General features: G+C 42.6%; 1 protein-coding gene across 24 annotated transcripts in view; it reads right to left on the bottom strand.

Moving 5' to 3' along the window:
• The window catches only part of NUPR2 (nuclear protein 2, transcriptional regulator), a 129,603-nt gene extending 106,445 nt beyond the window's left edge, over window positions 1-23,158 (bottom strand). For 22 of the 24 annotated variants that reach the window (XR_012090197.1, XR_012090199.1, XR_012090198.1 and 19 more), the window contains exons 1-2: window positions 22,654-23,158; window positions 13,478-13,639 (exon numbers count right to left, since the gene is read on the bottom strand). Coding sequence is in view for 1 of the 24 variants with exons in the window: in XM_073008790.1 (XP_072864891.1) it covers window positions 13,478-13,639; window positions 22,654-22,785 (294 nt within the window). In the remaining 23 variants the exon portion in view is untranslated. The remainder of the gene's footprint in view (window positions 1-13,477; window positions 13,640-22,653) is intronic. The other 2 variants (XR_012090205.1, XM_073008801.1) reach the window with 2 other exon arrangements.
• Between the last annotated feature and the right edge of the window lie 531 nt (window positions 23,159-23,689).

Raw genomic sequence — 23,689 nt, 5'->3', positions numbered from 1 at the left:
GATATTCTTTTCAACAAATGGTGCTGGAACTGGATATTCACATGCAAAAATAAGAATCTATAAACAGACGTTAGATATTTCACAAAATTAACTCAAACCAGATCATAGGCCTAAATGTAAAGCATAAAATGATAAAATTCCTGGAAGATAATGTAGAGTCCTAATTAGGGAAGGGCAGTCAGGCTGGTGGGAGCAGGGGAAACCAAAAACAGGGAAGCAGATAAGCTACAAGTCTTTCTTCATAATTCAGAACACACAGCTCGCCTGCACAAACAACGCACAATCTTCCTGTGCCTGGCTACCAGCAGACCCTCGGTTGATTAAAAAAATGGAAAGTTAGCTCACTGCACTGATAGCGGCAGGAGGCAGACAAATGCCTAGGCAGATAGGGGCAAGTCCCCAGGGAAACCCCACCTTCAAGCCAAGGACAGTTTAAACCCTGAAAGCCAAGCTACAAGTCAAATCCATGGACTGGACTGAGAAGCTGCCTCCCTGCCTGGTGCTCTTTCCTCTGACTGATCCCCACCCTTCACCTGGTTTACATACACCTACACTTCCTAATTGTTTTTTCACATTGTTGTGCCCACCTTTGGGTGGTGCCTTTGTTTTAACCTTTTTGCATACTCATAAACCAATCAGCATGTACTCCCCTGTTCTGAGCCCATAAAATCCCGGGGCTTAGACACACAAGGAGAGAAACTGCCCCCAGGTCCCCTCTCCAATGACAGCTATTCCATCACTCAATAAAATTCTTCTCTGCCTTCCTCATCCTTCAATTGTCAGGGTATCCTCATTCTTCTTGGACATGGGAAAAGAGCTCATGAACCCCCCATCTCAGGTAGAAGCTGTAACACGGCAGGCTGGGGCATGCTGGTCCAGCCACAGGCAGAGCCGCTGTGCAAGCCAGACTGGGCCAAGTGAATGGAAAGCCTCCTGTGTGGCAGGTAGCATGCCCAAGCAAGGCCCAGGTGGGTTTGTCACTGGCCAGAGGTCCCTGGCTGGCAAAATGACTGAGAATAATCTTGCATCACAACCTTGGCATTATCAGCACTACAGAAAGCCCTCTTCAGCATACAGCCTAAGAACTAGCCTATAAAATCTCAGGCAATCCTTTGTTTGCAGTCAGCTTCTTTCTTGCAAGCTGCCTATTGCTTCCCTAGCAATGTATTTTCCTACTTTCTTTAATAAGTCTACCTTCCCTACCTACAACAAGGTAAACTTTTTTTTTTTTTTGAGAGAGTCTCACTCTGTCACTCAGGCTAGAGGGCAGTGGTGCAATCTTGGCTCACTGCAACCTCTGCCTCAACAAGGAAAATTCTTTTTTTTTTTTTTTTTTGCAGACAGAGTTTTGCTCTTGTTGCCCAGGCTGGAGTGCAATGGAGTGATCTTGGCTCACGGCAACCTCCGCCTCCCAGGTTCAAGCGATTCTCCTGCCTCAGCCTCCCAAGTAGCTGGGATTACAGGCATGCGGCACCACACCCAGCTGATTTTGTATTTTTAGTAGAGGCAAGGTTTTAACCATGTTGGTCAGGCTAGTCTCAAACTCTCGACCTCAGGTGATCCACCCACCTCGGCCTCCCAAAGTGCTGGGATTACAGGCATGAGCCACCAAACCCAACCGATAAATTCTTTTATGCCTACACCACCAGTCCACAGGGTCATCATTCCCTTGCAACAGATAACATAAAAGGAAATGTAGGTGACTTTGGGTTTAGCAATGACTTCATCGATATAATACCAAAAACATCATCGATGAATGGAAAGAATTGATGAGTTGGACTTCATTAAAACTAAAACTTCTGCTAGCAAAAGACACTGTTAAAGATAACAAGATAAGCCACCGACTGAGAGAAAATCTTTACACAACACACACTTCAAGAAGCACTGATGTCCAAAATATACAAAGAACTCTTAAAACTCAACAACAAGAAAATGAACAACCCAATTAAGAATGGGCACAAGATCCAAATAGCCACGTCAACAGAAAAGATATTCAGATAACAAACCAGCATGTAAAAAAGATGATCAACAACATATATCCTCAAGGAATTGCAAATTAAAATACATGATACTACACATTTATTAAATTTCCACCCACTGAATCTAAAATAAGAGTTAAAAAAATTTTTAGGTCAGGCACAGTGGCTCGCCCCTGTAATCCCAGCACTTTGGAAGGCTGAGGTGGGTGGATCACCCAAGGTCAGGAGTTTGAGACCAGTCTGACCAACATGGTGAAACCCCATCTCTACTAAAAACACACAAAAAGTAGCCAGCTGTGGTGGTGCACACCTGTAATCTTCAGCCTGGGTGACAAGAATGAGACTCTATCTCAAAAACAAACAAAAAAAATTTTTTTAATTTCCAAAATCCAAAACACTGACAACACCAAATCCTGGGAAAGATAGAGAACAGCAGGAACTATCGCTCATTGCCTGTGGGAATGCAAAATGGCATAGCCACACTGTAAGACTGTTTGGCAGTTTCTTTCAAAACTAAATGTACTTTTACCGTATGATCCATAAGTACACTCATCAGTATTTATCCAAATAAGTTGAAAACTTGCATCCGTACAAAAGCCTGCACACAAATGTTTATAGCAACTTTATTCATAATTGCTAAAGCTTGAAAGCATCCAAGATGTTCTTCAATCGGTGAGTCAATAAACAATCTGTGGCATACCTAAACATGAAATATTATTCAATAATAACAAGAAATCAGCTACCAAGCCACCAAAAAAGACACAGAGAAACCTTAAATACATATTTCTAAGTAGAGTGAAGCCAATCCGAAAGTTCTACATGAACTATGACTCCAACTATATGATATTCCCAAAATGGAAAATTATGAAGAGTAAAAAGATCAATAGTTGCCAAGGGTAAAGGGAAGAGAAGGAGACAGAAATGAATACGTCAAGTACAGGTGATATTTAGGGCAGTGAAACTATGGTGAATGTTACTGTACTATGGGATAGAGGTCACTAGACATCTGTTCAAACCCATACAATGTTCAACACAGTGAAGAATTGTCAGATACGAACTTTAGTTTACAACTTACCAATATTGCCTCATCAAGTGTAACAAATACACCACACTTAAGGCAGGATGTTAATAATAGAAGAAAATCAAGGGAGAGCCTTAAGATGTCTCTGTTCTTTCTGCTCCATTTTTCTACAAACATAAAACTACTCCAAAAAAACTAGTCTTTTACATTTAAAAAGAAGGATGGGGCCGGGCATGTGGCTCACACTTGTAATCTCAGCCCTTTGGGAGGCCAAGGCAGGTGGATCATTTGAGGTCAGGAGTTTGAGACCAGTTTGGCCAAAGTGGTGAGACCCTGTCTCTACTAAAAATACAAAAATTAGCCAGCCATGGTGGCAGGTGCCTGTAATCCCAGCTACTCAGGAAGCTGAGGCAGGAGAATTGCTTGAACCCAGGAGGCGGAGGTTGCAGTGAGCCAAGATCATGCCATTGCACTCCAGCCTGGGCAACAGAGTGAGACTTCATCTCAAAAAAAAAAAAAAAAAAAAAAAAAGAAGGATGAAGGTTGGGGTAAAATAAAATTATAAGGAGACTCCAATAAAGGCTAAATTGTAGTCCAATTAGTTTGCAAGAGAGAAACAAACAATAAGAAAGCTGGGAGGAGGCATCCTGGGGTTGCAACAAATGTCAAACACTGACCTCAGAAATCATTCCTTAAAAGGAGACATAATTTGATAGAATTCATTTACAGAACATTATCTTTAACAGGGCAGTGCTGCAAACAACTGAGCAATCAGCTGGCAATTAGTGGAGCTTATCAGCTGGGTATGATCATGTGAAAAGAGAGAGGGCAACCAAAATCACTTCACTCAGTGTGGCTATGGGCCTGCCTAAAACTACACCTTAATAAGGAGCAACATCAGAGGCTTAACATTGTAGGAGGAGAAACAGACTTTACTCAAACAATTCCGCCAGTTACTGAACAAATACATAACAATAACAAGCTCTAGGGGAGGAGATAGAACTCGCATCCCAAGTTGTTACAATGCAGTATCTAAAATACCCCATTTGTAACAAAATATTACATGGAATGTATAAAATAAAATATACCCCTAAAAAAAGAAACAAAGTTGTCAACAGAAACTGGCTGTGAGACTGTTCAGATATTGGATTTATTAAAAAAATATTTTATTTCCAATAGTCATTATAATTAGGTCCACAGATCTAAGAGAAACCAAGATTAAAGAATTAAAGGAGAGTGACACCTGCAAGATAAGAGACTAGGAGATCCCACTTCTTATCCCCCGAGAAAATACTAATTTGGCAAGCATCTATAGACAAAAGTGCCATTGCGGGAGCTTTGGGATCCAGATAGCAGATTATGATATTCTAGTATATCTGAAGACCAAGGAAAGCCCCTTTAAGAAGACAGACTCACACCTTAGTAGGAAATACATTAAGGGCAGACTCAGCAGACCTATAAGCATCCACATTTCTCTGTGGACTTGGCTTCAACCGCACACGCCCGAAGCACTGAAGCTCCTTGTCCAAAGTCCTTCCATGAGCTTCACCCACATACAGACTGACTGCAGAACTCACAGAAGACCAGGACCCGATCCATCCCACATGACCATGGTCCCTAAGGTAGTTACACCAGTTGGGAGCCTAAGATGAGAGTGTCTTTACCTAATAAAACAAGTCTGTAAAGATGAGAAGAAAGATTGCTCCTTTAAATAAGCAAAGACCAATGCAAGACTATGAAGATCATGAGGAAGAAGTCAAACATGACCCCACAAAAACAAAAAGAGAAAAAAATCGCTAATATAGAGCCATTAACAGGTCCCAAAATAATGAAGATCCATGTGCTACTTGAAAAAAATTCAAAATAATTATGTTTGTCTGTTTTGACAAGAGTCTCGTTCTGTCACCCAGGCTGGAGTACAGTGGTGTGATCTCAACTCACTGCAACCTCCACTTCCCAAATTCAAGCGATTCTCCTGCCTCAGCCTCCCGAGTAGCTGGGACTACAGGCACGCACCACCATGCTCAGCTAGTTTTTGTATTTTTAGTAGAGATGGGGTGTCACCATGTTAGCCAGGCTAGCCTCAAACTCCTGACCTCAGGTGATCCGCCCACCTCAGCTTCCCAAAGTGCTGGAATGACAGGTGTGAGCCACCACAGCCAGCAAAAATTCAAAATCACTGTCTAAAAAAAAAAGCTAAATAAGCTTCAAGCAAATACAGATAAATGACAAAATGAAATCAGGAAAACAATACATGAACAAAATTAGAAGTTCAATCAACAAATAAAAAACACAAAAATTCTGGCTCTACAATGTAAAATAATTGCACTGAGAATTTTAGTGGACAGCTTCAATGCAAGACTCAATCAAACAGAAGAAAGAATGAGTGAACTCTAAAACAAATTATTTGAAATTATCATTAGATGAACAAAAGCAAAAAGGATGGAAAAAGTGAAGAGAGCATATGGAACTTACAGAAAATCGTCAAGAAAACCAATGTACGCATTATAGAAATCTCAGAAGGAGGCAGAGCTTGCAGTGAGCCAAGATCACTGCCACTGTACTCCAGCCTGGACAACAAAGTGAGACTAGATCTCAAAAAAAAAAAAAAAAAAGAAAAAAGAAATTACTCATTTTGCAAACTGAATCTTTGTATACTCTGACCCATATCACAAAGAGAATTCTGAAAGCAGCAAGAGAAAAACATCTTGTCCCATATAAGGGAGCCTGCATAAGACTATCAATGGACATCTCAACAGAAATCTTGCAGGTCAATAAACAGTGGGATGATTCAATGTACTGGAAGAAAGAGAAAGACCAAAAGGAATACTTTATCCCCAAAAAACTGTCCTTTAAGAACAAAGGATGGGCTGGGTGCAGTGGCTCACGCCTGTAATCCCAGCACTTTGGGAGGCTGAGGCAGGCAAATCACCTGAGGTCAGGAGTTCAAGACCAGCCTGGCCAACGTGGCAAAACCCCGTCTCTACTAAAAATACAAAATTTGGCCGATGTGATGGCAGGTGCCTGTAATGCCAGCTACTCAGGAGGCTGAGGGAGGAGAATTGCTTGAACCCGGGAGGCAGAGGTTGCAATGAGCTGAGGTCCTACCATTGCACTCCAGCCTGGGCACCAAGAGCAAAACTCTGTCTCAAAGAAAAAGAATTAAGAACAATGTTCCCATGTGATCATTTCAGCTGTGGCCTGGCACTCTTCTGAGAGCCCAGCCCCAGGTACTTGCAATCAGCCCTGGCACTGCTGTCGCTTTAGCATTCTGCAGTTGCCTGAGCATTCTTCCTGCCCCTGCCTAAGTTTTCTGCCAGTTGTGTGGGGGCCAGCCTGCCCCTCTCTATCACAGCCAGCATCTGAACCCTGGGTACCTGAGGACACATAGGCCAGCCTGTTTCTGATCCAGTCCCTCCAGTACTTATGCATGCTATCTAGAACAACATATAGGGATCTGAGAATCAAGAAAATGGCTAGCCCAGTCCACCATTGGCACCTGATCACTTCTTCTAGAGACTAAGGCTGTGCTAACCCAGCTGGCCGACACTACAACAGCTGAAACCCACCCTCCTGTGCTGAAAGGTGAAGCTGCTTCCCCTATGTACACAAAGTAGCAGTGTCCCTGCATGAGAGAACAGGCAAGCCACAGGGCTGCCTATATTGGGCTGAGAGAGGAGGTCCTACCCTGAGGTTGCTCCTACGAAGAGTCACCAGACAGGCATTTTCAATAGCTCTTGGCTACATTATGACCTGGAGGTAGATGACAGTGTCTGTCTGAACTAACAGTCATGAGCTCTGTGGGACAGGGGTAGGATAGGGAAACAGATCATGTTCCTACCTACATAGGAGGCAGAGCTGGTACAGCTCCTCCCTCCCTACAGAGACCTGTGAGCATTTCAACAGGAGCTGCTCCAGCCACCCCTATAAAGGCTACTCTTCATGTTCATCACTGAGATGTTGGTGGGTAAGCTTTGTGGTCCAGCTCTGCCCAGCTTTGTCTTCCCCTCTGGGCTGAACAGGCAACTCAGAGTTTAGGCATTACATAAAGCAGCCTATCACCTGAAACAACAGAGACGAAATCACAGTAAACAAAGATCAGGCCGGGCGCGGTGGCTCAAGCCTGTAATCCCAGCACTTTGGGAGGCCGAGATGGGCGGATCATGAGGTCAGGAGATCGAGACCATCCTGGCTAACACGGTGAAACCCCGTCTCTACTAAACATACAAAAAACTAGCCGGGCAAAGTGGCGGGTACCTGTAGTCCCAGCTACTCGGGAGGCTGAGGCAGGAGAATGGCGTGAACCCGAGAGGAGGAGCTTGCAGTGAGCTGAGATCCGGCCACTGCACTCCAGCCTGGGTGACACAGCAAGACTCCGTCTCAAAAAAAAAAAAAAAGATCAAACACACACCATCCACTTCTGCCATAGCTGGCTCTTACTCATAAGTGCCACTTACTGGCATGGAGGTTAAATGGCACAAACCAATTCTACTGACAGAAGGGTACAGGGCTAAAGAAACAAAGCCAAAGCCCCCTACCCTATAGACGCTATAGTTACACCCACAAGGGGGAAAAGCCCCATCTAAATTAAAGTAAATTCAAAAATAAGAAGTGACAACTTTCCCGGATGAGAAGAAACCATCATAAGAACTTTGGCATCATGAATTAAAAAACAAAACAAAACAAAACAAAAAAATGCAGAATGTTTTGACATTACCAAAGGATGCACTAGCTCTCTAGCAATGGATCCTACCAACCAAAATGACAATTCTGAAATGAAAGATAATGAATTCAAAATATGGATAAGGAAGCTCAATGAGATCCAAGAGAAGACTGAAAATCATCACAAAGATATCAGAACAATGCAGAATGTGAATTAAGTACAGATATCTTTAAATTAAAAGAATGGAATTTCTAGAAATGAAAAACACACTGAAGGACGGATTTACAGTTGAAAGCTTTAACAATAGGCTAGACTAAGCAGAAGACAGACAGAAAATAGAATCCCACTGACTTCTGGCTTGTAAAGTTTCTTCTGTGAAGTCTGTAGTTAGTCTAATGTGATTTCATTTATAGATGATTTGAAATTTCTCTCTTGCTTCTTTCAGAGTATTTTCCTTCTAGTTGACTTTAGATAGTCTGGTGAAGTTCATCTTGCAAAGTATTTCCAGGTGTTCTCTGAGCTTCTTGCATCTGGATGTGTACCTTTCTAGCAAGGCCAAGAGAGTTTTTCTGATTATTCCCTCAAATATGTTTCTAATCTTTTTATCTTCTCCTCTTCTCTCTCAGGAATGCCTACAACTCATAAGTTGGGTTGCTTTACATAATTTCCTATTTCTTGACCTCTTATTTATTTAAATTTTCTTTATTTTTTACCTGCGTTAGTTCAAAAAACCTGTTTTTTTTTTTTTGAAAAGATAAGAAAATTGATATGGTGCTAGGCCAGGCACCATGGCTCATGCCTGTAATCCTACCATTTTGGGAGGCTGAGACAGGTGAATCGCCTGAGCTCAGGAGTTGGAGACCAGCCTGGGCAAGATGGGGAAACCCTGTCTCTACTAAAATACAAAAAATCAGCTGGGCATGGGGGCGGATGCCTGTAATCCCAGGTCCAGGAGGCTGAGGCATAACAATTGCTTGAACCTGGGAGGCAGAGGTTGTAGTGAGTCAAGATCGTGCCACTGCACCCCAGCCTGGAAAACAAAGTGAAACTCTGTCTCAAAAAAAAAAAAAAAGAAAGGAAAGAAAATTGATATGGTGCTAGCTAGATTAACCAAGAAAAAAGAAGATTTAAGTAAGCAGAAGCACAATCAGAAGTGATAAAAGTGACGTTACAACTGATACCACAGAAAACAAAAGATCAGAAACTAATATGAATATCTCTATGCATACAAACTAGAAAACCTAGACAAAATGGTTAAATTTATCCCTCCCTGCTCAGATGTGGCTTGAGCCAGAGGCGCACAGGGCCAGAGATGCTGCAGAGCTTCAACCCAGAGCAGCTTGGAGGCAGTGAATAATAGCTCTTCAAGTCTGCAATAAAAAATGGCCTCTTCTAGAGAATTGTTTGAACCCGGGAGGCAGACATTGCAGTGAGCCGAGATGGCGCCACTGCTCTCCAGTCTGGACAACAGAGCAAGACTCTGTCTCAAAAAAAAAAAAAAAAAAAAAGCCTTTTATAGCTTAAATTACAAAAGTAAACTAAAAGACTTACATGTTTTTCTTTACCCCAACTCATTCCTTACATGTAGACTCAATCTTTTCAGCATTTGCTTTACTGGTTTAGTAAAAGGCAGGAAAAACACCTCTGTGGTAACGAGAATATTATCCAACTGTATGTCATTTACCTTATTGTAAATACTGGTGAACAGCTGTCAATAAGTTTTATATTCCTTAAAAAAAGAAAGAAAGAAAATGGATAAATTCCTGGAAACATACAACCTCTTAAGACTGAACCAGAAAAAAAATAGATATCCTAAATAGACCAATAACAAGTAATGAAATAGACTCAGTAATAAAATAATTTCAAACAAACAAACAAAAAGAACAAATGGGTTTACAGCCAAATTTTGCCAGAAGTACAATGAAGAGCTGGTATCAATCTTACTGAAACTATTCCAGAAATTTATGGAATTTTTCTATTGGAAGAATCAATAACATTACCAAGACCATATTAACCAAAGCAACCTAAAGATTCACCACAATTCCTATCAAATTACCAATAACATTTTTTACAGGATTAGAAAAAAACGTTCCTAAACATCATATGGAACCAAAAATGCATCTAAATAGCCAAAGTAATCCTAAGCAAAAAGAACTAAGCCAGAGGCATCATGTGTCTGACTACAAATTATACTATAATGCAATACTAAATAAACCAGTATGGCATTGGCACAAAAACAGACTGATTGATTAATAGAACAGAATAAAGAGTCCGTTGCTAGGAAGGATACAGCTAAAAAAGGGAGAAAAAAATTGTGAAAGAAAAGAGAATAAAGAACCAGTAATGAAGCCACATGCCTACATCCAGGTGATCTTTGACAAAGTTGGCAAAAACAAACAATAGGGAAAGGGCATTCTATTTAATAAATGGTGCTGGGAAAACTGGCTACCCATAGGCAAAAGAATGAAACTGAATCCCCATCTCTTACCATATGCAAACTTTAACTCAAGATGCATTAACGACTTAAATGAAACACCAGATGCTATAAAAATCCTAGAAGAAAATGTAGGAAAAACTCTTCTAGATATTGGCCTAGGCAAATAATTCATAAATTAGTCCTGAAAAACATGCAACAAAACCAAACATACACAAATGGGACTTAAACTAAAGAGCACAGCAAAAGAAATAATCAACAGAGTAAACAGACAATCTACACAACAGGAACAAAATATTTGCAAACTTTGCATCTGACAAAGACTAATATACAGAATCTATAAAGAACACAAACAACTCAACAACAACCAACAATAAACAACCCCATTAAAAAGACTGCAAAGGATATGAACAGACATTTCTCAAAAGGAGACATACAAGTGGCCACCAAACATATGAAAAATCACTCAACATCACCAATCATCAAGAAACACAAATTAGGCCGGGCGCGGTGGCTCAAGCCTGTAATCCCAGCACTTTGGGAGGCCGAGACGGGTGGATCACGAGGTCAGGAGATCGAGACCATCCTGGCTAACCCGGTGAAACCCCGTCTCTACTAAAAAATACAAAAAACTAGCCGGGCGAGGTGGCGGGCGCCTGTAGTCCCAGCTACTCGGGAGGCTGAGGCAGGAGAATGGCGTAAACCCGGGAGGTGGAGCTTGCAGTGAGCTGAGATCCGGCCACTGCACTCCAGCCTGGGCGACAGAGCGAGACTCCGTCTCAAAAAAAAAAAAAAAAAAAAAAAAAGAAACACAAATTAAAACCACAATAAAGGCCGGGTGCAGTGGCTCACACCTGTAATACCAGCACTTTGGGAGGCCAAGGCAAGTGGATCACCTGAGGTCAGGAGTTTGAGACCAGCCTGACCAATGAGGTTAAACCCCAACTCTACTACAAATACAAAAATTAGCTGGGCGTGGTGGTGGGTGCCTGTAATCCCAGCAACTCGGGGAGCTGAGGCAGGAGAATCGCTTGAATCCAGGAGGCGGAGGTTGCAGTGAGCCGAAATCATTTCACTGCACTCCAGCCTGAGTGACAGAGCGAGACTCTGTCTCAAAAACACACACACACACACACACACACACACACACACACACACACACAAAATAAGATATCATCTTACATAATCAGAATGGCTACTACTGCAAACACAACAGATGTTGGTGTGGATGCAGAGAATAATGAATGCTTATTCACTGTTGGTGGGACCATAAATTAGCACAATCTCTATGAAATACAATATAGAGATTTCTCAAAGCACTAAAAATAGAGCTACCATTTGACCCAGTGATTATACTAGGCATGTACCTGAAAGTAAACATTATATAAAAAAGTCACTTTCACTCATATGTGTATTACATTCCTACTCATAATTGTAAAGTCATGGAATTAACCTAAATGTCCATTAACAGTGGACTGGATTTTTTTAATGTAGTATATATACACCATGGAATACTATGCAGCCATAAAAAAAAGAAATCATGCTCTGTGCAGTAACATGGATGGAGCTGCGGGCCATTATCCTAAGTTAAATCACTCAGAAACACAAAATCAAGTACCACATGTTCTCATAAGCAGGAGCTAAACAATGAGTACACAAGGACATAAAGATGGAAACAATAGATAACAAGACTCCAAAAGGCAGAGATTGGGAGGAGGCTGATGGTCAAAAAATTATCTACTGGTAGTGAGATGTGATCACAGCACTGCACACCAGCTGGGACAACAGAGTGAGACCATGTCTCAAAAAAAAAAAATGATCTGTTGGGTACAAAGTTTACTATCTCAGAATAGTTACACTAGAAGCCAGACCTCACCATTATGCAATATATCTATTTGACAAATACGCACTTACACCCTCTGAATCTAAAATAAAAAACAAAGGAAGTTTATAGTAGTAGACACCTACATCTCTTAAAAAAAGATCTCGCCTGTGCATGGTGGCTCATGCCTGTAATCCCAGTACTTTGGGAGGCCGAGGCAGGTGGATTGCCTGAGGTCAGGAGTTCAAGACCAGCCTGGCTAACATGGTGAAACACCGTCTCTACCAAAAATAGAAAAAAAATTAGGGTATGGTGGTGCATGCCTGTAGTCCCAGCTACTCGAGAGGCTGAGGGAGGAGAATTGCTTGAACCTGGCAGGCGGAGGCTGCAGTGAGCCGAGATTGCGTCACTGCACTCCAGCCTGGGTGACAGAGGGAGACTCCAACTCAAAAAAAACCAAAAAGATCTGAAATAAACAACCTAACCTTACACACACACACACACACACACACACACACACACACACACACAAATAAGCAGAAGGAAAGAAAAAACAAAGATTAGAGCATAAATACATGAAATATTTAAAAAATTTTAATCGGCCAGGCATGGTGGCTCATACCTGTAATCCCAGGAGATCTCTTGAGTTCAGGAGTTCAAGACCAGCCCACCCAACATAGTGAAACCCTATCTAAACTAAAAATACAAAAATTAGCCAGGCGTGGTGGCACGCTCCTGTAATCCCAGCTACTTAGGAGGCTGAGGCAGGAGAATCACTTGAATCCGGGAGATGGAGGTTACAATGAGCCAAGACTGTGCCACTGCACTCCAGCCTGGGCAACAGAGTGAGACTCTGTCTCAAAAAATAAAACAAAAACATTAATCAATTAAGCTAAGAGTTGATTTGGGGGAAAAAAGCCAAAATCAAAGCCCTTACCTTGACCTAGGACAAAAATAGAGAATATGTTAATAAAATAAGAAATGAAAGAGAAGACATTACAACTTATTACAGAAATAAACAGAATTATATGGGACTATTATGGACAACTGTACATCAACCAATTTGACAACTTGGAAGAAATGGTGAAATGACTAGAAACATATAACCTACCAAGACTGAATGGAGAATAAATGGAGAGTTTAAAGAGACCAATAACAAATAGAGAAACTAAAGAAGTAATTTTTCAAAACTCCAAAATATAGCCCAGGACCAGATTACTTCATGGGTAAATTCTACCAAACATTCAAAGAAATTTTAATATAAAACATCCTCAAATTCTTTGAAAAAATAGAAAAAAGAGGTAACACTTTCAGAGTCAATTTATGAGGCAGCATCCCCTTGATATCAAAGCAAGAAAATATACTTCCAAGAAGAAAATTATAGGCCAATATCCTTGAGGAACACAGTGCTTCAATTAAATTTAAATAAATCTGCTTACAAATATTCAATTCTCAGCAGAAGCTTTTCAAAATAAAGCAAATGTAAAAATTCTCACACTAGATTCTGGATAAACACTCATTTATAGCCTCTTTGTCAGACATTGTTACTGAAACTTACATTAATTGAGGAGTTTGCTTGAGCAGCAGTTTCTTCATCTGTTGGGAGCTGATATATCTGGATGCCATTGCTAATCAATTCACTCATTATCTTACTCTTAAACATCTGTAAATCATTTTTAGAAATTGTGTCTGCTTTGGTAATCAGTGGTACAATGTTCACCTATTGAAAAAGAAGACGAACAAAATCTCAGCATCAAGGATTCATCACTCATCGTGTAGTTTTTATAGTAAAGCTTCACAATCCCTGGCAACAAATTGCGTAACTAGATAATCACTGGCTGTCAAGCCTTTCTTAAAAATTATTTTCCAAAACTATCAATACTTTTGAAGATTCATCTTTTATCCAAATTCAGGTTTAAAAGTCTTAACCTTGTTTCTCTTCTAAAAATCCCTTACACCTCTACACATATGGAGCTAGTAAAATGTAAATACCAGGACAAAGTAAATTATTTTTAATTTTATTTCTTATTAAGCTGAGTGATGAGACAAATTAAAATAACTTTCATCAAAATTGTGGAAGGGATTTTGCCTACATTCTACATCACTTTTTCCATCAATCAATCTTATTTAATGTCCCATTTTCACACACTCTTGCCCCACACCTAGATGTGTTTGCAGATAGATTTGCTTTTGCTTTTCAAAGATCACCTAAAAAGAATATAGACTGGTTACCATATTCTTTTTTTTCTTTTTCTTTTTCCTTTTTTTTTTTTTTTGGAGACAGTCTTGCTCTGTCGCCCAGGCTGGAGTAGAATGGTGTAATCTAGGCTCACTGCAACCTCCACCTCCCAGGTTCGAGCAATCCCCTGTCTCAGCCTCCCGAGTAGCTGGGATTACAAGCGCATGCCACTACACCCAGCTGATTTTTGTATTTTTAGTAGTGACAGGGTTTCACCATGTTGGCCAGGCTGGTCTCAAACTCCTGACCTCAGGTGATCCACCCACCTTGGCCTCCCAAAGTGCTGGGATTACTGGTGTGAGCCACGGCACCCGGCCTGGTTACCATTTCTAAAGGCGTGTGTGTGTGTGTGTGCGCGCGCATGTGTGCGTGTATAAGAACACCATGCAAACAAATATGTTTATTTTTCTTTTGTAAAAAGACATTATTTCCATATGGGAAGTTAAATATTTGCATATTTGAGGTCGAATTTTTACCCACAAAGTCTTTTCCTAGTGCTTCAATATGATCACTCCTGTCCTTTGCATTTGCACTTAAATAACTAAACTTTTTAGAAAATAACAATATACAAAATTATAAAACGTCTTATTACTGGTAAAATATCTTATTAAATCATAGCTCCACAAAATCAACATCTACAATATAGTAGAAATATATGAATATAAATTTTAGGCAGACTGCTTTCGTTTTAGATTGCTCAAAGCACATTTTTAAAAAAATCCATGGACAGGCCGGGCGCGGTGGCTCATAGTCTATAATCCCAGCACTTTGGGAGGCCGAGGTGGGTGGATCAACTGAGGTTAGGAGTTTGAGACCAGCCTCGCCAATATGGTGAAAACCCTGTTTCTACTAAAAAATACAAAAATTAGCTGGGCATGGTAGTGAGCACCTGTAAACCCAGCTACTCAGAAGACTGAGGAAGGAGAATCGCTTGAACCCAGGAGGCCGAGGTGGCAGTGAGCTGAGATCAAGCCACTGCACTTCAGCCTGGGTGACAGAGACTCCATGTCAGGAAAAAAAAAAGAGAAAGAAATGGAAATGTTCTGTCAATAATTCTTCAAGTGTTCAAATGTAAGGGGAAAAGCATTCATTGCAAGGAGAACTGACCAACTTGAAAAAGAAGACAAGCAGGGCACGGTGGCTCATGCCTGTAACCCCAGCACTTTAGAAGGCTGAGGCCAGCAGATTACTTGAGCCCAGGAGTTCTGGACCCATCCAGACAATATGGCAAGATCCCCGTCTCTACAAAAAACTAAAAATGAGCCAGGCGTGTGGGCACACACCTGTGGTCCCAGATACTAGAGGCTGAGGTGGGAAGATCCCTTGAGTCTGGAAGGTCGAGGCTGCAGTGAGCCTTGGTCATGCCACTGCACTCCAGCCTGGGCAACAGAGGGAAGCCTTGTCTCAAAAAAAGAAAAAAGACAGTAGCCACATACTCTATATATTGGTTTTGTGAAAATTAGAGATTTTATATATCTGGAAAATGGCTTCATGAAAACAGGTGACCATGAAATTAAGAGTGTGTATCCTGGCCAGGCATGGGGGCTCACGCATGTGATCCCAGTACTTTGGGAGGTTGAGGCAGGCGGATCACCTGAGGTCGAGAGTTCAAAACCAGCCATTTCCAACTTGGAGAAACCCCACCTCACCTAAAAATACAAAATTAGCTGGGCATGGTGGCTCATGCCTGTAATCCCAGCTACTCAGGAGGCTGAGGCAGTAGAATCGCTTGAACCCAGGAGGCAGAGGTTGCAGTGAGCCAAGATCGTGCCACTGCACTCCAGCCTGGGCAACAAGAGCAAAACTCCGTCTCAACAACAACAGCGTGTATTCCTGACTATTGAATGTACTACTAATTAAGAACTTGAAGCAGCTCTTAATTTAACTAGAAATCTAATTTATTTCAAGTACTTAATGACATCTGAGATTAAATACAAAGTCTCTTTTCAGTTTGAACAATACACAGTGAAAGTGGAGACTCCTTGGATAAAGAGAACCCAAATTAGAACTTTTTCTCTCTTCAACTAAATAAAGTTGTCTCCAACTAAGTAAAGTTGAAGACAGCATGTTTTGTTAGGGCTGAGTGCAGAAAAGAATCTGACAATATGACAACTTCTGTTATATCTATATTGGCCTTCTATTTTTTAAAAAGAAGATATACTTTTAACCCTTTTTTTTTTTTTTTTTTTTTTTGAGAGAGAGGGTCTGGCTCTGAGACCCTCTCTGCAGTACAGTAGCATGATCACAACTCACTGCAGCCTCAACCTCCCAGGCTGAAGCGATCCTCCCACCTCAGCCTCCTGAGTAGCTAGAACTACAAGTACATGCTACCATGCCTGGCTATTTTTTGTATTTTTTGTAGAGACAGGGCCTCACTATGTTGTTCAAGCTCATCTAGAACTTCCAGGCTCAGGAAGTAGGGTGCAAAGGGGACTCTAAAGTACTCTGGAAGCCAGGTGTCAAGTCTCAATTTGTCCAAGATATCCTGCCCAAGATATCTTGCCCAAGGTAACAATAACCTGTGTTGGGCAAGTCACTTAACCTGTGAATCTCTGACAAAGCAAGGAGAAGTAAACTCTTCTACGTTCTTTCTTCTGGAGAAGGAGTTCTCTCTTGTTGCCCAGGCTGGAGTCCAGTGGCGCAATCTCAGCCAACTGCAGCCTCTGTCTCCCGGGTTCAAGCGATTTTCCTGCCTGGGATTACAGGTGCCCGCCACCATACCCGGCTTTTTTATTTTAAGGCTCTTGTTGCCCAGGCTAGAGTGTAGTGGTGTGATCTCAGCTTGCTCCAACCTCTGCCTCCTGGGTTCAAGCGATTCTCCTGCCTCAGCCTCCCACGTAGTTGGGATTACAGGCACCCACCACCACACCCAGCTAATTTTTTGCAATTTTAGTAGAGAGGGGGTTTCACTGTATTGGCCAGGCTGGTCTCAAACTCCTAAACTCAAGTGACCCACCCACATCAGCTTCCCAAAGTGCTGGCGTGAACCAATATGTCCAGCCCTAGGTTCTATTCTAATTCAAAAAGTTTCATTATCTCAATGGGATAGTAAATAGATTGTACTTTAAGATACAGGGGAGGTAATAATCCAACATTTTGATATGGGGGAGGTAGTAATTCAACATTTTGTAAAACATGGCAACTTTTTGGTGGACTTGATTTTCAAATGCAGTGCACCCTTGAACAACACAGGTTTAAGCTGCGTGGGCCCACTTACATGTGGATCTTTTTCAACCAAATGCAGAATGAAACCTGCATATATGGAGGCCCAACTATTCATATACCCAGGTTCTGCAGGGCCCACAGTAGGGACTTGACTATGCCAGGAGTTTGGTAAAAACAGGGGTCCTAGAACCCATCCCCTATAGTATATGTCCTATACATATACCATAGGACAACCGGACTATTTTTATAGTTTTAAGAAACATAGATTTGCCAAGCCTATTAACCTTTCCAGATCATTTGTACTATGCTTACACAGAAACTCTTCTTAGAAGGGGTCTAATATATAGGAAATACTTACATAGAATATTTTGCATATTAGGACCAGGCACAGTGGCTGATGCCTGTAATCTCAGCACTTTGGGAGGCTGAGGCAGGTGGATCACCTGAGGTCAGGAGTTCAAGACCAGCCTGGCCAACATGGCGAGACCCCGTCTCTACTGAAAATACAAAAGTTAGCCAGACATGGTGGCGGGCGCCTGTAATCCTAGCTACTCGGGAGGCTGAGATGGGAGAATCACTCGAACCCACGAGGCGGAGGTTGCAGTGAGCTGAGATCGCGCCACTGCACTCCAGCCTGGGTGACAGAGCAAGATTCCATCTAAAAAAAAAAAAAAAAAAAAAAAAAAAAAATTCTGCATATTAGTTTCTCTTGCACAACTTCAAAATTGTTTTAAATGAACTCGTCTTTATGTCAGCAATATGCTACATTAAAACAATTAATATCCAAATATACAAACAAGTATATACAAGAAACTTATTATACTTAAAGGTACTTATTATCAAACACTGACCAAAAAAAGAACATCTCCAATCAATGGTGACAGCTACAACTGAGGACAAACTTTATTTCAGGAACATACATGTACCACTTTTCATCCTAACACTCATCTAGCAAAGTAGGTTTTTTTGGTTTATTTGTTTCTTTTTTGAGACAGGGTCTCTCTCTACCAACCAGGCAGGAGTGCAGTGGCACCATCAAGGCTCACTATGGACCTCGGCCTCCCAAGCTCAAGTGATCCTCACACCTCAGCCTTCCAAGAAGCTGGAAATACAGGCATGCACCACCATGCCCAGTTAATTTCTGTGTTTTTTGTAGAGGCAGGGTTTTGCCCTGTTGCCCAGGCTGGTCTGAAACCTAAGCTCAAGAGCTCTGCCAGGTGTCAGCCTCCCAAAGTGCTGGGATTATGGGTGTGAGCCACTGCACCAGGGCCTAAGTAGGTGTTAAAATCCCTAGTTAAGATGAGAAACTGAGGCATCATGAAGATAAGGCTACAAGTCTAAGAACTGAGAGGGCTGGAAGCCCACACAGATTCCTTAGATTTGAGCTCAGTGTACCAAACCAAGGGGGCAGGGAGTGCTAACTTAATGTTAACTGGCAGGCTGGTGCAGGTTTGCAGTAGAGTTTTCAATGATTTATGGGAAAATGGGGAATAGTAAGAATATGAAAGTAAACTTTTTTTTTTTTGAGACCGAGTCTCGCTCTGTCACCCAGGCTGGCGTGCAAGGGTGCGATCTCAGCTTACTGCAACTTTGGCCTCCAGGGTTTAAGTGATTCTCCTGCCTCAGCCTCTGGAGTAGCTGGGATTACAGGTGTATGCCACCACGCTCAGATAATTTTGTATTTTTACTAGCGATGGGCTTTCAGCATGTTGGCCAGGCTGGTCTGAAAGTAAACTTTTCCATATAGCTAAATGATTCCCCATTTAAAGATCTTTTATTCTGAGAGATTCTGTTCTTTCAAATTCTTTGAATAGAAATACGCTTTCGTTAAATGAAATGATGGTGATAGGAGATAGTGGTGTGTTACTCTTTTTATTGGCTGTACCCGGTAGAATTTAAAAATCAGCATTTCTATTGTAGCCTCCTAATTCGGGGAAAATATTTCTTCAGAAATCTAAAACTCTGGAACTTCCCATCATTATGCCTCCCCAGAATAATAGAGGACTTTACACACAGATGCCCCTCAAGATTCTCTCATTAATCTCTACCTTATTCTGTTTGGATTAAGACATTTAGGGATTGTGAAATGAGAAGAAAGTGAGTTTAAGCAATCCAAAACCACGTGGTGACTCTGGATCCTCGAAGATTACTTTCTTCGGAATCTTTTTCATCTGTTAACTTTCCTCTGGGCTCAAACTGTCTTTTCCTAAAACAGTCACATCTTTGAGTAGTACTGCTACATGGCAATCACTATCATAATAAACTAACTTGAGGTCTCCAATAATCAGCTTTCATTTAAAGTCTCTTTCAGGTTGACAAAATAAAAACTTTCAATGTTTTGTCTACCCATTTCCAAAAGAAAATGAGTCTACATATGTACATCTATCTGTGATTATATATGTATATACACACATGTGATTTTGATCAGCCTGTTTATAAACTACTTGCAAAACAAGTTGATTTGTAAATTCATTTATTAAACAATTAGTGTATAAACTACTTGATTTTTGCAAGTAGTTTATAAACAGGCTCATCAAATTGAACAAATTTCTTAAAATAATTTCACTGTATAGAGAGCAAATAAGTTATTTACTCTTCTTATTGGCATATCTTATTTTTACCCATCCTCCTTTAGCAAGCATCTACGTTAAACTATTTTATGTCCAAAGCTATACAATGAAACACTACTTTCAGTCACAACATATTAAATTCACATTGAAAACTATAAAGAGATCCAGTTACTTTTAGTCTTACAAGTTCTTATACATACTTTTAATATACTACTTGATGTTTTATGGTGCACACACAGCTCTTGCAGGATATATAACTATGAGAATACTTAGAGTATATGCTTATTAAATGGTTCAAAACTCTCTTTTTTAAAGAAAAGTCCATTCTTATTTTTATTTTATTTTTATTTTTTGAGATGGAGTCTCACTCATGTCGCCCAGGCTGGAGTGCAATGGCGCGATCTCGGCTCACTGCAACCTCTGCCTCCTGGGTTCAAGAGATTCTCCTGCCTTAGCCTACCGAGTAGCTGGGACTACAGACATGCACCACCAAGCCCAGCTAATTTTTGTATTTTTTAGTAGAGACGGGGTTTCACCATATTGGCCAGGCCTGTCTCAAACTCCTGACCTCGGTTGATCCGCCCGCCTTAGCCTCCCAGAGTGCTGCAATTGCGGCGTGAGCCAGCGCGCCCAGCCAAGAAAAGGCAATTTTAAGAACTTAAAATTCTTAAGGGCGGGCGCAGTGGCTCACTGTGGTAACCCCACACTTTGGCAGGCCAAGGCAGGCGAATCAACCGAGGTCAGGAGTTTGAGACCAGCCTGGCCAACATGGAGAAACCCCCCCTATACTACAAATACAAAAATTAGCCTGGCATGATGGCGGGAGTCTGTAATCCCAGCTACTGGGGAGGCTGAGGCAGGAGAATCACTTGAACCCTGGAGGCGGAGACTGCAGCGAGCCAAGATCGCGCCATTGCACTCCAGCCTGGGCGACAACAGGAAGACTCCGTCCCAAAAAATAGAACAACTTAAGCATACAGTAAAGTAATCTTTCCACGCCCCAATGTTAAAAGGTCCATTTATTATAGACTACTTATTTAAAAAAAAAAATCTAAAATTGGTAAAAATTCTGCTAAAATTCCATATTAAACTAGGATCAAAAGTTATTTTTAGCTCTTCTTGTTTCTTAAATACCTGAAATGTGCTGTTACATGTTTTCCTTATGTATTTATTCATTCAACTAGCTTTGGGTGAAAGGTACTTACAAGTTTAAAAGTCCTTTCTGACAGTGGAAATAAAAATATTTGCATAAAAGACACTCAATGGTTCTCAAAGAGTATCTGAGAGTCCAATCAGCCTATTAACTTTGTTCTGAATAACCAACAACAAATGCGAGCTTTTTGTCACATCCGTGTATTTTCCCCTGTAACCTGATACCTACATTTTAAATGCATTTTTAAAATATTTCATTTGGCCCTATGACAATTATTTCCCCTGTAAAAAGCTACAGGAATTTTGTTTAAGAGCAAATGAGATAAGAGTATCTGGTCCATGAAAAAAGCTAAGTGGAAAGATCAGCTCCCTAAAGTTTGTAACCAATAACAAGACAAACTCCAATGCTACCTTGTTCATGTAATCAACAATATGTGAGTCGAAATAAACTAGTGAGCTATACATTTCTGATACATACCAATTTGCCAATCAACAGGAGGGGAAGAAAACGCTCAAATGTGACTACTGTTAACAAACATCTAAATATCAGACATAGTCTCTATTAAAATCGTAACCTACCAATTTTGAAATCATTCCTTCGACTTTTGTTATGTTTTTAATCACCCCGTTAAAAAAACAAAAACAGCCTCTTTTAAAATGTAAATTCCCCCCTTTTTCAAAGTAACTTGCCTAGGGAAATTTAACGCATTAAAATAAAACCTAACAGACAAACTAATTACAACATTAAAAAAAAAAAAAAAACTAAAATGATCAGTAACACAAACCAATAGCTGCAGTTCAGCAAAGCGTATGCTTTTAATCTGTTATGGGTATCCTATTATACTAATAAGCAACAATGCTTAAAAGTCATCCCAATGCCTAAAACATCGCCATATGCATACTTGTCCTTTATGCCAATGAAGCTTAAACTAGACTCAAACTCAGACCATTTGCCCCCTTCCTGACACACTGAAATATACGAGGGGGAATCCAAGAAATCAGATATGTTAAGTGCTGGTAACTTCTTCCAGAATAGGGTCAAATTCGAGTTTATCCGCAAATGTCACCGTCCCAGTAAGTCTGCAAATTCTCACCAGCGCTGGAGTACAAAGAGGCCTGACCACGGAAACACCTGACCCAGCATCACGAAGACAGTGGGAAACGCAACCCTCCTCGGGTCGGAGCCGGCCCCAGAGCCTCGGCTGCAGCGATGGCGGGGACAAGAGGTGGCCGCTGGTCTCGCGGGTGCGGCGGACAGGGTCCCACACCCCCGGCCGCCTCCCGACAACCAGGAAACCTGTCAAGCCGGCCGAGACCCACCCTCCGCAGCCCCCTCGCGCTCCTGCCCAGCCCGGCCCCAGCCCGCCCGACCGCTCCCCGTCTGCCCCGGCCTCCCGGCTGCACTCTGCCACCTCATTCCTCCCCGGCTGCCTCGCGGCACCGCCACCTCCTCCCCGCGACCTGGGCTCGGGTCGCCCCCCGCCCGGCTCGACCACGTCAGTACCCCCGCGGCCTCCAGTCCCGAGCTCCAGCCGCGCGCTCCCCAGCCTCGGCCTCCGCGCTCGCCCCGCTCGGCCGCTCCCGGCCCCACTCCCCAACGCCGGCTACCTGGAGGCAAGCGCAGCGGAGCACTTCATCCAGGGTCCCAGGTCGCAGAGGGCCGGTGGTCCCGCTTCTTCTCCAGCTCCACATGGTAAGCGCAGATGGAGAGCAGGATCCCGGCGGCACTGCACGCAGCATGTCGGTTACCCTCTCCCACCGCCGTACCGACACTCTCAGCAGGACGGGCGCCGCCACCTTCCTCCCTCCGCCGCTGCCGCCGACTCCGCCTTCCTCCGCCTCCCTCCGCCTCCATCCCAGCCCGTCTGGGTCCCACACAGCCGCCACCGCAACAGCCACCGCAACAGCCACCGCCGCCGCCGCCTCGCCCCATTGGCTCGGTCGCCCGCTCCAGCCCCGCCCCGACAGGCGTGCGCCCCAACCGCCCCGAACCTAGTGAGGCCTGCAGGGCGGGGAAGGCGAGCGCCGGCGCGGAGGGAGGGGGCAGAGCACGCAACCGCCGGGACGCCGGATGGCCGGCGGAGACAGAGGATGCCGGGCGAGGCGCGCTCCAGGCTTGGGGCCTGGGGAGGGGTGGGGCCCGGGGGGAGAGGGGCGGGGCGGGGAAGGGCGGGGTCTGGAGGGGCGGGGCGGGGAGGGGCGGGGCTGGGCGAGGCCGGGCGGCTAGCGCAGGAGGGACTTAGGGGACCGGTGCAAGCAACACATTGCAAGGATGCTACTGTGGGTGACTGGGCGAGACCTCGGCCCCTCCCTCCGAATTCCCATCCTTTTTCCCTTTTTCGTCGTTATCACTTGATATTTCTGACCCAATCCAAATCAACCCTGGCCAATGCTCGGAACTTTAGAGCCACACTCCTATGACCTCATCTTCCCACTACCACCTCTAGGCACTTTGTGTTCAACCTGTGCAAAACTTTTTTTTTTTAATGTGCAAAACTATGTTCTAAATTAAAAAACTGTTTTTATAAAATGATTTATGGGCCGGGCACAGTGGCTCACAGCCTGTAATCCCAATGCTTTAGGAGGCCGAGACAGGTGGCTCACTTGAGGTCAGGAGTTCGAGACCAGCCTGCTCTACATAGTG

Source organism: Chlorocebus sabaeus, chromosome 21, assembly GCF_047675955.1.
Source record: "Chlorocebus sabaeus isolate Y175 chromosome 21, mChlSab1.0.hap1, whole genome shotgun sequence".
Lineage (NCBI taxonomy): Eukaryota > Metazoa > Chordata > Mammalia > Primates > Cercopithecidae > Chlorocebus > Chlorocebus sabaeus.
The sequence above is the reverse complement of the archived record's forward strand: the minus strand, read 5'-3'. Positions and strand labels throughout refer to the sequence as shown.